Here is a 13,806-nt window from a genome sequence, read left to right on the forward strand (position 1 = left end):
ATTACCCCTGTTGTCATTCATCAAGTGTAAATTAAAAATTTATATATTGTCCAAATTCCAAATTAAGTGAATAAAAAAAATATAAATAAATTAAATCAAATAATAATAATAAAAGTATAAATATATATTTATTTTTCTTGTATTTAATGTGAATAATTTTGTTCACATTTGAATGGGTTTTTAATGTCAAATTAGCATTACTTAAAAACACTCAAAAATTGATATACTGTGTTAACATGTCATTTAAATTGTATGTACACTTGATGCTTTTCACCAGAGTGTTTAAGTTTATTTTTTATTTATTTTTTTTTATATATGTGTATCCACGTGCCTTATTTCTATCGTTTTCCAAATTTAATAAAAAAAAATAAATAAATAGGGAGGGGGCCCACCCACGTATTTCGGGTCTTCTTTCATCCAGGATCGTAACAAACACCTACCAACCTCTTGATGTCACGTTTATATACCGACTCGTAAACTTTGCTTTCACGCTTTCCTATATATATACATGTTTTGAAAAATATATATACAATATTATATGAGTGTTGTGTACCAAGTAGTTGTCGCGTACGAACCGACGACAGGTTCACTTCCGCTTCTCGTGTGGCTCGTTTGTCCTCACTCATCTCATTCTTAAACTCATCACTCAGCATCATAAATATATACAATTGCAATTGATGACACTACTTTTGACAATGTCGATGAGACATTTATTGTTATAAATGAATAAATAAATAAATAAATAAATAAACTATTGAAAGAATAAATAAATTAACAAGTGGCTAAATAATTAAACAAACTATAACAAATAAATAAATAAATATATAAAAACGTTTCAATAAAAAAATAAAACAATGATTCTATATACAAATAAATAAACAAATGGATAATTTAATAAATACATAAATAAATAAATAAATAAACTAGTGAATAAATAAATTAACAAATGACCAAATAATTAAACAAACTAACAAATAAATAACTAAATAAAACGAAATATCTTTCAATTGAAAAATAAAACAATGATTTAAATACAAATAAAGAAATAAATGAACAATTAAATAATTAAATAAATTATAATAATTTTAACTTTAAATTTTAATTAAAACTTTATTAAATAATTTAACAATTATTTTTTAATGTAATTATTTAAATTTTGAAATGCTATTGTTTATGTTGTATATATTTTCAATTGGAATAGTAGTTTTATATTTTTAATAATAAATAAAATTAATAAAATTGATAAATAAATAAATTTATTGATAATAAATATATTAATTATTATATTTAATATTTTTTATTAAAAATTGGCTGACTACATAGAGTTGCAACCCCTTTTTAGACAAATTTTAAATTCATATATTTAAAAAATATATATCGTTTGAAAATAAATATAAAAAAAAAAAAAATTTGCAATTAAAATTTAATTGACTGATAAAAAATTTAAATTGTTATCTAAATAGTTTTTATTATTATCATTGGGCCAATAAAGATAATTACAATTTGCTATTGAATTATTATAAAAAATAAATAAAATTTATCCTTGAATTATTTAAAAATATTATAATAATTTTATAAAAAATAATAATTATTAAATCATGGCAAACAATAGACACCAATTTTTTTTTTATATCAAATAAATTTCCAACAAATTTTTTAATTAAATTTATATTTTTTTAAAAAACAAGTATATTTCGTGCATCAGCTGTTATTAATTGTTTTGATACCACTTGCCAGACACGAAAATACGTTATCCTTCAAAATTAGACAATATAAAAATATATGAAAAAATAAAAAATAAATTAAGTCTCGATTACAAAGATTCCATCGATGTTGTGCAGTGATAGAAACGTGCGATACCAAGTCACGATCGCCTTATTATCCAGAGATAATTAACCGTCGGTTGGACAACGTAAGTAAACTGGTCATTTTATTAAACAAAGTTAAATCGTTATTAAAAAAAAAAGTAAATATTAATAATAATAAATAACATACAAGACATAAAAAATAAAATATTATTTGTCATTAATCATGTTGAAATGCCACAGTGAATTAACATTAAATTACAAAGTTTAAAAATTATTTTATTCTCGTTTGTGTAACATGCAAGTCTCTGATGCGGTCTAGTCTCAATTGCCATTGAGTCTCTTATCATGCTATTTTTACCGATTTAAACCTCAACAAGATCGATGAATCTCACGAGACCAATGCACTCTAACAACCATTTAAAAAATTCAAACACACATTTGTTCATTTTCTAAAAAAAAGAAACATTCACTCTGTAAATTCATGTTCATTTTGTGAAATCCAACATTGTCTAACATTGATTTATATTATTTTCAATAAATTTATTTTAAATTTAATTATATATACTTAATAACCGTCAATTAATATGATATGAATTATCAATGCTTCTGGCAGAAACTTGGCGTCAAACGTCACGGTTACACGATCAATTAAAATGATAAAATCTTCATGTTTATATGCAGTAAAATAATTTTTTTTTCATAAAATAAAATTGTATTAATATATTTTAATTAAACTTACCAGATGATGGTCTGTCTGAGTATCTTGTGCAATAAACCCAAGCTGGCCATAACATATTTTGTTTTGATTGTTCACCATTTGTTGTTGTTGTTGTTGTTGTTGTTCCACTATTTGCCGCCGGTGTTGATGATGGTGATGCTGTTGTTGTTGTTGTTGTTGTTTCAGAACGTGTATCAGAACTTTCTGATGATGTTTCAATAAAATCTTTGGTAAGATCAATTGGTCGTTGTATTATTTTTTTATTTCTTGATTTTTTAAATGATATTGGATCTGTTATACGTCTACCAAAATCAGCTTTTAATATATTGTCTATACTGAATTTTAAATTACCTTGAATATTGTTATTATTATTCATATTAATATTATTATTATTAACATTATTATTATTTCGATGATGACTATTATTATTATTATTTATTTGTAAATTATTTCCAGGTGATGTGACATTATTTCTTCTTGATTCAGAATCGTCACGGATACCAGGTGATACAGGACTACTTGGTTGTTGTTGTTGTTGTTGCTCTCTAACTGGTGAATCTTGTAGCAATTTGTTGATTGACAAACGATGCTGTTGAATGTGTTGTTGATTTGTTTTATGTGATTGTGATTGTAGTGATTGTGAATGATTATGATGTGATGATGATAGTTGATGATTATTATTGTCATTATTATGATGATGGAGTAGCGTTGTTGATGGCACATGTTGCACTTGGGTGGTTTGATGAAGTAAAGGATGTGTTGTTGATGTATGTGAAAGTAATAATGTATCACGATTTGTTGAATTAAATATTGCAGCAGGTGTTGTTGGTTGTATACCAGTAACAGTTGTTGCTGTTGGTGGTGATAATGATAATCTTGTTACAATTGGTACACTTATTGGTACACGATGAAGTCTTTCAATATTTGTAAATGACGATGTATCATTATTGTTGCTATTATTATTAAATCCTAGTGTTGTTAATCTATTGGCTATTGGATAATCATTTAAATCAGATGAATCACGTGAATATCTTGATAATAATAAATGTTGTTGATGTGATTGATGTAATATTGATGTTTGATAACGTGGTATTATTGCTTCTTGTAGAGTATCTGGTCTACCTGGTGATGATGTTGTTGTTGCTGTTGATGATGCTGGTGATCTAATTGATGATGGTGCTGGTGATGATGATGATGATTGTCGTCTTTGTTTTTGTTGTTGTTGTTGTTGTTGTTGTTGTGGACTACAATAACTTTGTGGACTTTGAGGTGGATTACAACTACCAGAATCATTTGATGATGGTGATGGTGATCTTGATAATGGTGATTCATCAATTTGTTGTGTATCAATTTGATAATCCATACGTGATGATGGTGTTTCATTTGTGTATCTTGATGTTTCACAATCATTTATATCAATACCCAAACAATCTGGTGTTGGTTCACTACCGACGCTCAATACTTCGCTTGTTTCACTATCACAATCCGACAATAAATCATCATGTTCATCTTTTTCATTTTGTTTTATTCTATTATCACTGTCCTCGACAATCTCCATACGTGATAATACACGATGTTCCACTAATTCCATTTTTTTTTTTTTATATTAAATTAATTTAATAACAATAATAATAATAATACAATCTTGTTTTCATTTTAATCAATTTTATAATTATATATTCTTAGAACGAGTTTTTTTTTTTATAAAAAATTAAATATAATTGTAATAATCATTTATTGTTGATTAATTATTTTATTTCTAAGTTTAAATTAATGACTGAATTATTATATTTTAATATTAATTAAAATTATCACTGTAATGTAATCATTTTGGAGTTTTTTTTTCCTCAAATCACCATAGCACTTTAATTAATTATTTCCAAGAATTTTTATTTATCAAGATGTAGTTCAAGATGTAGCACATTATTGGCAATTTTTAAAATCACTTTTTTTGAATATACATATGTGTTTAAGGTTGCACTGAACAATATAGCCTAGTTGAAAATGAAAAAATAAATATAAAATAAAAAAAAATACACGACAAGTTCAATAACTTTTGAATAATAACACTCGCGATTGTTTAATCCACGAGGATAATGATACGCGACAAAAATTCCGTCTTTCGCGTGTATAATATGACGATTGTAAGGGACCTGGTACGTTAGTCGCTGGCTGTCCACTTGGTTGTCGCGATACGTCTGCTGCAAATATACAGTAGAGGGCTGGCAAGGGGCGTTACAGGGTGTTAACAATAAAAGTTACGCCTGTTAAACCAACCAGGCCCCTTGATCAAATTTAAATCACGACATCTGGTGGATATATGAGTAAATTTACAATATGTAACGCCTCTAATAATCTTTTGTTTCACTTTGATCAAGTATATTTTTGATATTTTATCTCTATTTTATCCGCAACGATGGACTGGCTGGCCAGTCATTTAAAACCTGTACATAGTGGACTAGTTCCTCCCTTTTTTCTTCCTACTACCTTTCACTAACTATACCAAGAAACAACCTTTTCATGTAATAGCCCCTATCTACCCCCTCCACCGTTACTACTACTCCACTTTTGTACTTCAGTTGGATCCCCATTTTTGTATGACTGCTTTCTCTCTCTTCAATTGATTTTTTTTTTTCAAATTTGAATTTTAGCTAATCATTTAATCGATGATTTCTTATCACAATGTGTTCAGAGCTTTGTTGAACCATTCAATATACATTTTAGTAATTGTTTTATTCGAAAATTTTAATAACTCTACGTGAGAAAAAAAAATTGTTTCGCAAATTTCAAAAACTAGACATTTTTTTTCTATAGTCACCTTCGAAAAATATACATAATTTTTTACAAAGGTTCAGGCTTACAAGGGTGCAATAGAGTTTTATGATTTTTCTATGAAAATTTACATTTAAAAAATGTTTTATTGATTAATTTTGATGAAGCTATTTATTTATTTACAATAGATAAGTATGATATTTGATTGTCCAAAAAAATATTCTATATATTCGACGAAATAAGTAACAAAATTTAGAACCAACCAAGTTGGTAAAGTAGAACCCGGTAGATTGTTTTCCTTCTGTGAATCAGATCCCTATTCACAGTATACTGTGAATTATTTTACCTGTTGCTGAAAGTATTCCAGGTAAAAACGGGATTCCAATGTAACATGTGAAAGTAATTTATCGGCAGTTTAATAGTAGCTACAGAATATAAAACTATCAAGTACTATATAACTACTGTCAACTACTTGACAAGTTACTATTTTAAAAATATATATAGAATATTGTTTGTGATGAATTTGTTTGTTGAAAATAATTTAATTAGTCTTAATTGAGTATTGACATGAAATTTTATCAACCGCAAATCTGGGTAATGCTGAATAAATTGCAGTATCATTGTAATCATCATTTTTATTATGTTCTTGGTCCACTAAACATTTACAATATACACAACAGGTAATTTATATTTAATATTAATATGCATATATTATATTCCAATATTTCCAAAAAAAAAAATTCAGATTACATTATTGGCGTTGTTTATTTCATATACTTTTTTTTTTTTCATAGCACAATTATTCAATCCTTGCTAAAAAAATTTCTATACAAAAATACATTTCAAACATACATCATTCCCTGGCGGTTTCCCTCCCCTTTTTCATTGTGCATAAGTTGTTTTTTTTTTTTTCATTTTTTTTAATCAATTCTAATTCATCATAAGATTCTATTTTTTTTATTTTTCATTTTATGATTTTTTTCAATTTTCGTCTTGTATGTATACGGAATATAATTAATTTTCCATAAAATACTTTCTCATATATTTTTTTTTTTTTATTAATTGTTTTTATTAAATATAAAAAAAAAAAATAAAACTTATTCAAATTATATAATGAAAAATTAGAAATACATATAAAATTGAAATAAAAAAAAAAATATTACAAATTTAAATGAAAAATTTGATGATTAATTTTTAATTTTACGTATTGCTTTTTTGATAATTAATTTTTGGCAATGACAATTTTATTAAGTGTTTAAAAAATGAAATAAAATGGCTTTTAATTTATTAAATAATAATATTTAAAATCAGATGGTTAGTTTTTTAAAATATTTCATAAATAAATTTAGAAATTTTCAAGTGTTTTTTAATTTTTAAAAAACCCAATGATTTATTTTAATTTTCTCATGACTTTTAAAATAATTTAAAAACATCATTATAATATTTTTTCTGTTTTTTCAGGTAAAGATCTACACTAATTAAATTAACATTTTAAAAACACTTATGGCCGACAATAGATCCTATTTTTATATCTAAAAAAATGAGGAATTAATCCTTTGAATTTAAATTGGACCTATAGTAGTTTTTTTTTTTCTCATCAATTATTGTTAACCAATAAACACTTGAATTTTTCATTGACGATACTCCAAAAATTATAAAAGTATGTTTCATTATCCAAAATAAAATAACATAAATTTTTTATTTTCATAAATTAGCATTTTAATTTTTTTTTCAAACTGACATCATGGCAACTCTTCTAATATATTTTTTTTTCAGCAGGACATTAACTACCCTATGTAAAACAATGTCTTAAACATCAATATTATTTATTAATTAATTTAATAAACTACAATATATTTTTTTTTTTTTCTCCATGAATTCTACAACATCAATACATCTTACTTCACGTCTAGAACACTTTTTAATTTTAATGTGTAAATAACTATATCAAACATGTTTTTCATGATATTAATTTTAACGATTTATATTTAATTTATGACAATTGATTACTTATTATTTTTTTTTTTTTTCAACATACAGCCTTTTTAAGAACAATTCATCAAAACTTTATTTTTTATCATACTGGACTAGTTTATATTTTTTTTCATTCTAATGTTACTTAATTTAATGAATTAAATGAATCAATCATTTTATCGTGACATTTTTTTTTACATACTATTAATTCATAATTGCAAAAAAATAAATAAATAAATAAATCAACTGCGCAATAGTCTGATGCTCTTCAAGAAAATAAACATCAATAATCAATAGATTTTTTTTGTTTTTTAAATTTAATTGTTGTTGGTAAAAATTTTATAATAAATTTATGTATATTCAAATATAATTTTCGATTATAAATGATACATTAAATAATGTAGAAAATTTTTTTAAAATTAAATAATGAGAATTAAAAATTACTAATTGGGAGAGCTTATCAGTGTGCGCTTAATCTCATGCGATTATCTGGACCAGCCAGTATAATGCGATTATACTATAGCGCAGTCCAAGCTGTTGTTAATTTTGTTTCATTTTTTTTTTGTTTTTTTTTTTCGTCATTATTTATTTTCACGTTGTTATATTCACTGACTTAAAAAGTCGGTGAAATTAACATAAATACTTGTGGTGTTTTTATATTTTTTAAATTTTTATTTATTCAAGTATTTTAAATTTAATTGTAAATTTCTCATTTTTATGAGGTTTAATGTTGTTTTTTATTTTTTACATTAAACTGCAAAATGCAACTCCATTTTCGAAGGCTGATTGTATAACTGTTGTTTCCATGCAAAATGCACCGTCTTCACACATTGTTGCAAGTCTTTGTTGATGTGCTCGACTTTCACTCAGTGATCTTTAAAATATTAAATTTATAAATTAATAAATTTTATTTTACAAACTTGTTATTGATTTTAAAATTCAATTCTGAGTTTGTATAATAAATTAACGTATTTCAAATTGAAAAATAAAAATTATTTAATTAATTATAATTTTAAAAATATAAATTTTTTTAATTCTAATAATTTACAAAATAATAATAAAAATTAAAAGTTTTATTTATTCCATTAACTTTATTTTTAAATAAACAATCAGATAAATTTTTATGAATTTTTAAAAATACTATTATATTAATAAAATAAACTGTTAAAATAATTATCTTGACTGTAAAAACATCATCGAAATTAAATAAATTAATTATTGAATGTTAGAAATTGTTAGAAATTTTTCTTACCTTCGATTCATCGCTCTTAATTTTTGTTGTTTAACATGTTTACGTAATGCTTGTTGTGACGTTGAAATACTATCATTATCATCATAATTATTGTACTGATGATGTGAATTTTGTTGAATATTATTAGCAAGTGCTAACCGTGCAAGATATTCACGTAATTCTGGTTGACTTGCTAGCAAATCACGTCTTGTATTTTGTATATTAACTGATTGATTTGTTGTATCTGACCATGGTGGTGGTGGTGTATGTGAACGTGAAAACATTGCAAATTTTGTACATAAATAATCTTCATATGATGGGGGCATGCCATTCTGCAAATAACATATTCATTAAATACATATTGAAAACACATTTCAAAAATATATTTAAAATAAATTTTCAATTTTACAATTTACATGATTTATTTAAAAACCCATTACAAAATACAATATTATTTTTAAATTAATTAAAAAAAAATTTTCAATTTACAAGAAAGCTTAAAAAAAAAACCATCAATAAATTTTATATTTCAACTCCGGCTATTTTATATTCAATATAATTATGAATCCATCCATGAGTCTTCTTTGATGTTAGAAAAAATTTTAATTGCTTAAATTAATTATTCAATTATTATCATCATCATCTCTAGTACTTGTGATATATATATAAATTTAGATAAAACAATTTAATAAGATCGTGTTGAGTTGTGCATGACAAAGTGTCACGTAAATACAACGTGTTAGTTGAAAATAGCAAATGTTTCATATTCTGATCGGTCACGTTTTGCATCTAGTTTTATCCTATAATATATTTTGAGTTAGTGATGCATGTGAAAGCTCGGTTAAGTTTCAAAAATAAAAATAAAAAAAAATAACAATTTATAATATAATACTTGACAATTTAAAGCATATTTGTTTTTTTTTTTTTTTTTTTTAAGGAAAATTATAGTTTCAAAATAATAATATATTGATTTAATAGCATTATTATAAATTTATTTAAATATATTTATTTAAGAGTAGAAAAAAGTGCTAAAGTTTATGTTCTAGTTCGTAAATATTATTGAATCAGCATGGATTTCCTATTAGATATCATATACATATTACATTTTGGCATTCGATGCGAGAATTCAATTTGTTTGTTCGAAAAGCTTTCTATATATACTTGATAAAGCTGAACGTGACTGTAGAAAAAGCCTTGCAAAAACTTTATCAGATATAGGGGGACAGACTTATATATGAATCTAGTTTTTTTTATTTCTTTTATTTTACTTTTTATTATTCCAATTTTTATTTTCATATATCAATTCTTTATTTATTTTCTTTTTATATATATTTAAATTTATATTTACTCTATTTTCATATATATTTTTTACTTATTTTATTTTCTCATATACTTGACTTAGTTTTGGTAAATCAGCGAAAAATTTTCTTTATAGAGAAGAGAATATTCAATTGACTTAAATCTTTTTTTTTTTTTATTGAGATATTTTCAAATTGTGAATAGGACATTTATAAAAAAAAATTGGAGAAATCTAAGTGTGTACCCTCGTCTCAAAGTCAGAGTGCTTGTCCGAATAAAATAAATTGCTTTAAGATTCTGTCAAACGTAAAAAGCTATTTTCTTGTTAACCTAAATTTTATTAAATCTAAAATTTTTATATACTGTTAATAATATTTCAATTTTAATTGATAAAAATATCTATATTTTTTAAATTTAATTAATGATTTTAAAAATAAATAAAAATAACTAAATAAATAAACAAATAATATTTATTTTCTTTTTAAAAATAAAATTAAACTATATTGAATATTTTTAAAATAAATAATTTATATTTTACATAAATACTACAAATAAATAAATAAACAAAATAAAGTAATTCGTAAAATCATAATGTAAAAGTTAAATAAAAATAATAAATTTCATCTTTCAACTAATTTTAAATTTTTAATGTAAAAAATCAATGTAAAAATGAAAAATCAACTAATGAAAAAAATAATATTTATCTTGATGTTGTTTTTAATTTTTCAATTTGATTATTTAATTATATTTATTTATTTAATTTTACATTGAGTATTGATTTTACTTTTACCATGATAAATCCATGTGCGGTTTATTAAATAAAAAAAACCTAATAATAGAAAAATAAATTCATCATGTTATTGTGATGTCATGTAATTAGTATAAAATAATAGAACAATTGTACTTTTGTTTTTATTGAATAAACATAAACAATGCTATGAATGACTAGCCTATAGCATTGTGTTTTGTGTGTGTGTATTGTTGTTATTCATCAGTGAGCATGATAAATGTATCCATCATAAATCATCTTATATTTATATAAACATATATATTCATTTTACAGCACATCTTAGTATCATAGAAATTAGCTTTATATAAATTTAATATATATATCACGTAGTTGAAACGTTTCAAGAATTTCAATTCATTCAAACACAAGTGATTTTCAAAATAATAGAATATTCAAGTGCAATTTAAACTAAGCCGATTTTAGCTTTTGTCAGTATGTTGGTATTCTCCCTTGGTTATACTCGATATGCATATTAAATATATCAATTAAAAAATTTTTTCAATCATTTAAATTTTATATTTATTCTATATATTGATTAAAAATCAATCCAATTAAGCTTTTTTGATATTTTAAAAAATTAAATTTCATTTTTTCTTTGTGGATTTATTTAATTTTTTTTTTTTATTTTTAAAGTGACCTCAATGTTAAAACTAACGAATCTACAAATGATTGTTGTTATTCTCCTGAGGGATATACAAAAAAACTTGGTTAACCTCCCGGGGAGAATTGTACACCAATCGACACTCTGTGAAATCGAGTGCAAACATTGAAAACAAATATACAACTACTGATCAATGAAACTATATAACTAAATGCCAAGTTGTTTATTTCTTTATTTTTTTTTCCATGTTATATCCAGTCCAAGGTTTTGTAGAGGATTTTATTCCTTGTATTATTTAATAGTCCATTATCTATCATTGACAATGAATTTTGTTTTTCATCTTTTTATCATTTTAAATTCGACTTATATTTTTTAATATTCTCAAGGTTTTTTTTTTTTTTGGTAAACACTTAGTAGATGTGTTTAATGTAAATGATACTAATGGCTTTATAATTTATGATGAGATTTATATGAATTACAAGTAGCCTCGATATAAAAGTTATTAAAAAAAAACCTAATTTTTCAATTGCAAATTAATTATATTTTTGATGAGAAATATCTTTGAATTTTGACCAGTAAATTATTGAAAATAATTATAAACATTAAATAGTTATTCTAACACGTAATATTGAAATATATAATATGAAGTCTGACATAGCTTGACTAGTACTACTGAATTACGAAATTTGCCATGTAGAATAAAAAAAAATAAAAAAACCGTTCGACTATTGCTTGAGTTGTACTACTGAAATTTGTAATGTCAATTTTCCATGATAAAAAATTTTCAAAAAAAATCATAAAATAATCATTTGATGGATTTTAATTAATTTTAAATGAAAAAATTTAAATTTTGGGTATTTATTCAAGTCTGAGCTATATTCAATTATCGAAATTGAATAATAAAATGAAATTTCATTGCAATGTGCTCAATAATAATAAAATTCATTGACATCTTTACACTGTGATGACTGATGATAAAATAAAAAATATTTATCACAGTAATAAATATAAAAAAACGAGTAAATTTTCTGTCGAAAAATCATGCATATATATTTTAAAATTTATTTATGCCCAACTATATTATACATACAATTTTACATGAATTTATAAATTTAATAAAAGAAAAAAAAAAAAAAAGAGCCACATGTAAGAACATTGAAAAAATAAAATCATCGATAATTTGGTAGTGAATTTAAAAACATTGATCGACCTATATTTTGAATATTTTTTCCTCATTATCTTAACCCTGAATTTTCATATTTTTATAAAAAAAATTAGTCTCAAGTCTTCTTATCTTTGTTGCTACACTTTTAATTGACGAAAATAACAATTTATAATTTTTTATTGAACGTTTTATTTGATGATATCAGATAAGATTTAAAAAAAAAAAAAACCAATGTAATTAGTGAATTTAAAAAGAAGGTAAAAAAAGAGCTTGAGACTCTTGACTAGAGACTGATTAAAATTGCCAGGAGGCCAATGTATTTTCGTGATTGCAAACGAAAAGAAAAAAAAAACCGTTTATATATATATTTCACCTTAAAGAAAATAGGATGTAAATGGAGGTCCTTAAAAATATATATATATATATTTTTAAAATATAAAAAAAAGGAGGAAAAAGAAAAAAAGTATAAAAACTTAAAATAGCTATCAGTTGATGCTGTGTTTGGTAAAATGATGGTATACCAAGTTGGTGGTGAATTTTTGGTTTTTAAGTGGAATGAGAGAAAGCATTTATTTTCTTTAGCTAACATATTACGTGGTATGAGAAAATGTGGTTGTGCTAGTGGTAAAAATTTATGTTACGACAGGCGCCGTATAAAACTCTGTATGCAAGTGGTAAAAGACTTGGGGTGCTTGAAGGCGAATAGTCGAACTTTAGAAGATTCAAAAAAAATAAAATAAAAAGTATAAGGGCAAAGTTTAAATTCTAAAAATTATACATACATAAAGTAAAAAGTATAGACAAAAGTTTTCTCTATATCATTCAATTTTAAGATGAAATTTATTTTCATTTTTATGAATAGGAAAAAAAAATTTAATTTAAATAGATAAGCCAATTTAAAAGCACATGAAGTTTTTTTATCTTTCAACCAATTGAAGATGAATTTTTTTATTTTTTAACTCAAAAAACCATTTATTTTTAGTATTATATTTAATTTATTTTTTCTTTTATTATTTAAATTTTTATTTGTAGGTTTTAAATTAAAATTTTTGTTGTATTTAAATTATACATGGATTTTATTTTAATTTGGACATGTTGAAAATATATTTTGAAAATTGTGGGGTAAAATGTGAGTAATTATTTGTATATATTTTTTTACCTGCCACGTTTTTGCAATTGCAACGTCATATGTTGGTGGTGGTGATGTCATTGATGGAATTGAATAAACTGGTTGTGCACGATTTAATGATGTATCTGGTAATTCACTTGTTAAATTTGAACTTGTATTTGGAAGTTCTGGTATTGTTGCATAAATTGCTTCAGGAATTCTATCATCACGTAGTCCACTACCAACTATGCTTGAACCAGAATCTGTTGACATTTTTTTTTTTCAATTATAATACATGATTATAATTTTAAAAATATATTTGTATTTCTCGTTTATATAT

General features: G+C 23.5%; 2 protein-coding genes across 5 annotated transcripts in view; both read right to left on the reverse strand.

Annotated features, from left to right (window-relative positions):
• Positions 1-4,729, reverse strand: part of LOC122860825 (homeobox protein 2-like) — a 33,480-nt gene extending 28,751 nt beyond the window's left edge. The window contains exon 1 of one of the 3 annotated variants that reach the window (XM_044164827.1): positions 2,544-4,729. In XM_044164827.1, the coding sequence (XP_044020762.1) occupies positions 2,544-4,117 (1,574 nt within the window). In that variant the 5' untranslated portion in view covers positions 4,118-4,729. The remainder of the gene's footprint in view (positions 1-2,543) is intronic. The other 2 variants (XM_044164826.1, XM_044164825.1) reach the window with 2 other exon arrangements.
• A 3,097-nt stretch (positions 4,730-7,826) lies between these two features.
• The window catches only part of LOC122860828, a 55,084-nt gene continuing 49,104 nt past the window's right edge, over positions 7,827-13,806 (reverse strand). For both annotated transcript variants that reach the window (XM_044164832.1, XM_044164831.1), the window contains exons 3-5: positions 13,518-13,729; positions 8,525-8,835; positions 7,827-8,146 (exon numbers count right to left, since the gene is read on the reverse strand). In XM_044164832.1, the coding sequence (XP_044020767.1) occupies positions 8,017-8,146; positions 8,525-8,835; positions 13,518-13,729 (653 nt within the window). In that variant the 3' untranslated portion in view covers positions 7,827-8,016. The remainder of the gene's footprint in view (positions 8,147-8,524; positions 8,836-13,517; positions 13,730-13,806) is intronic.

The sequence above is a fragment of the Aphidius gifuensis genome, linkage group LG1 (genome assembly GCF_014905175.1).
Source record: "Aphidius gifuensis isolate YNYX2018 linkage group LG1, ASM1490517v1, whole genome shotgun sequence".
Classification (NCBI taxonomy): Eukaryota; Metazoa; Arthropoda; class Insecta; order Hymenoptera; family Braconidae; genus Aphidius; species Aphidius gifuensis.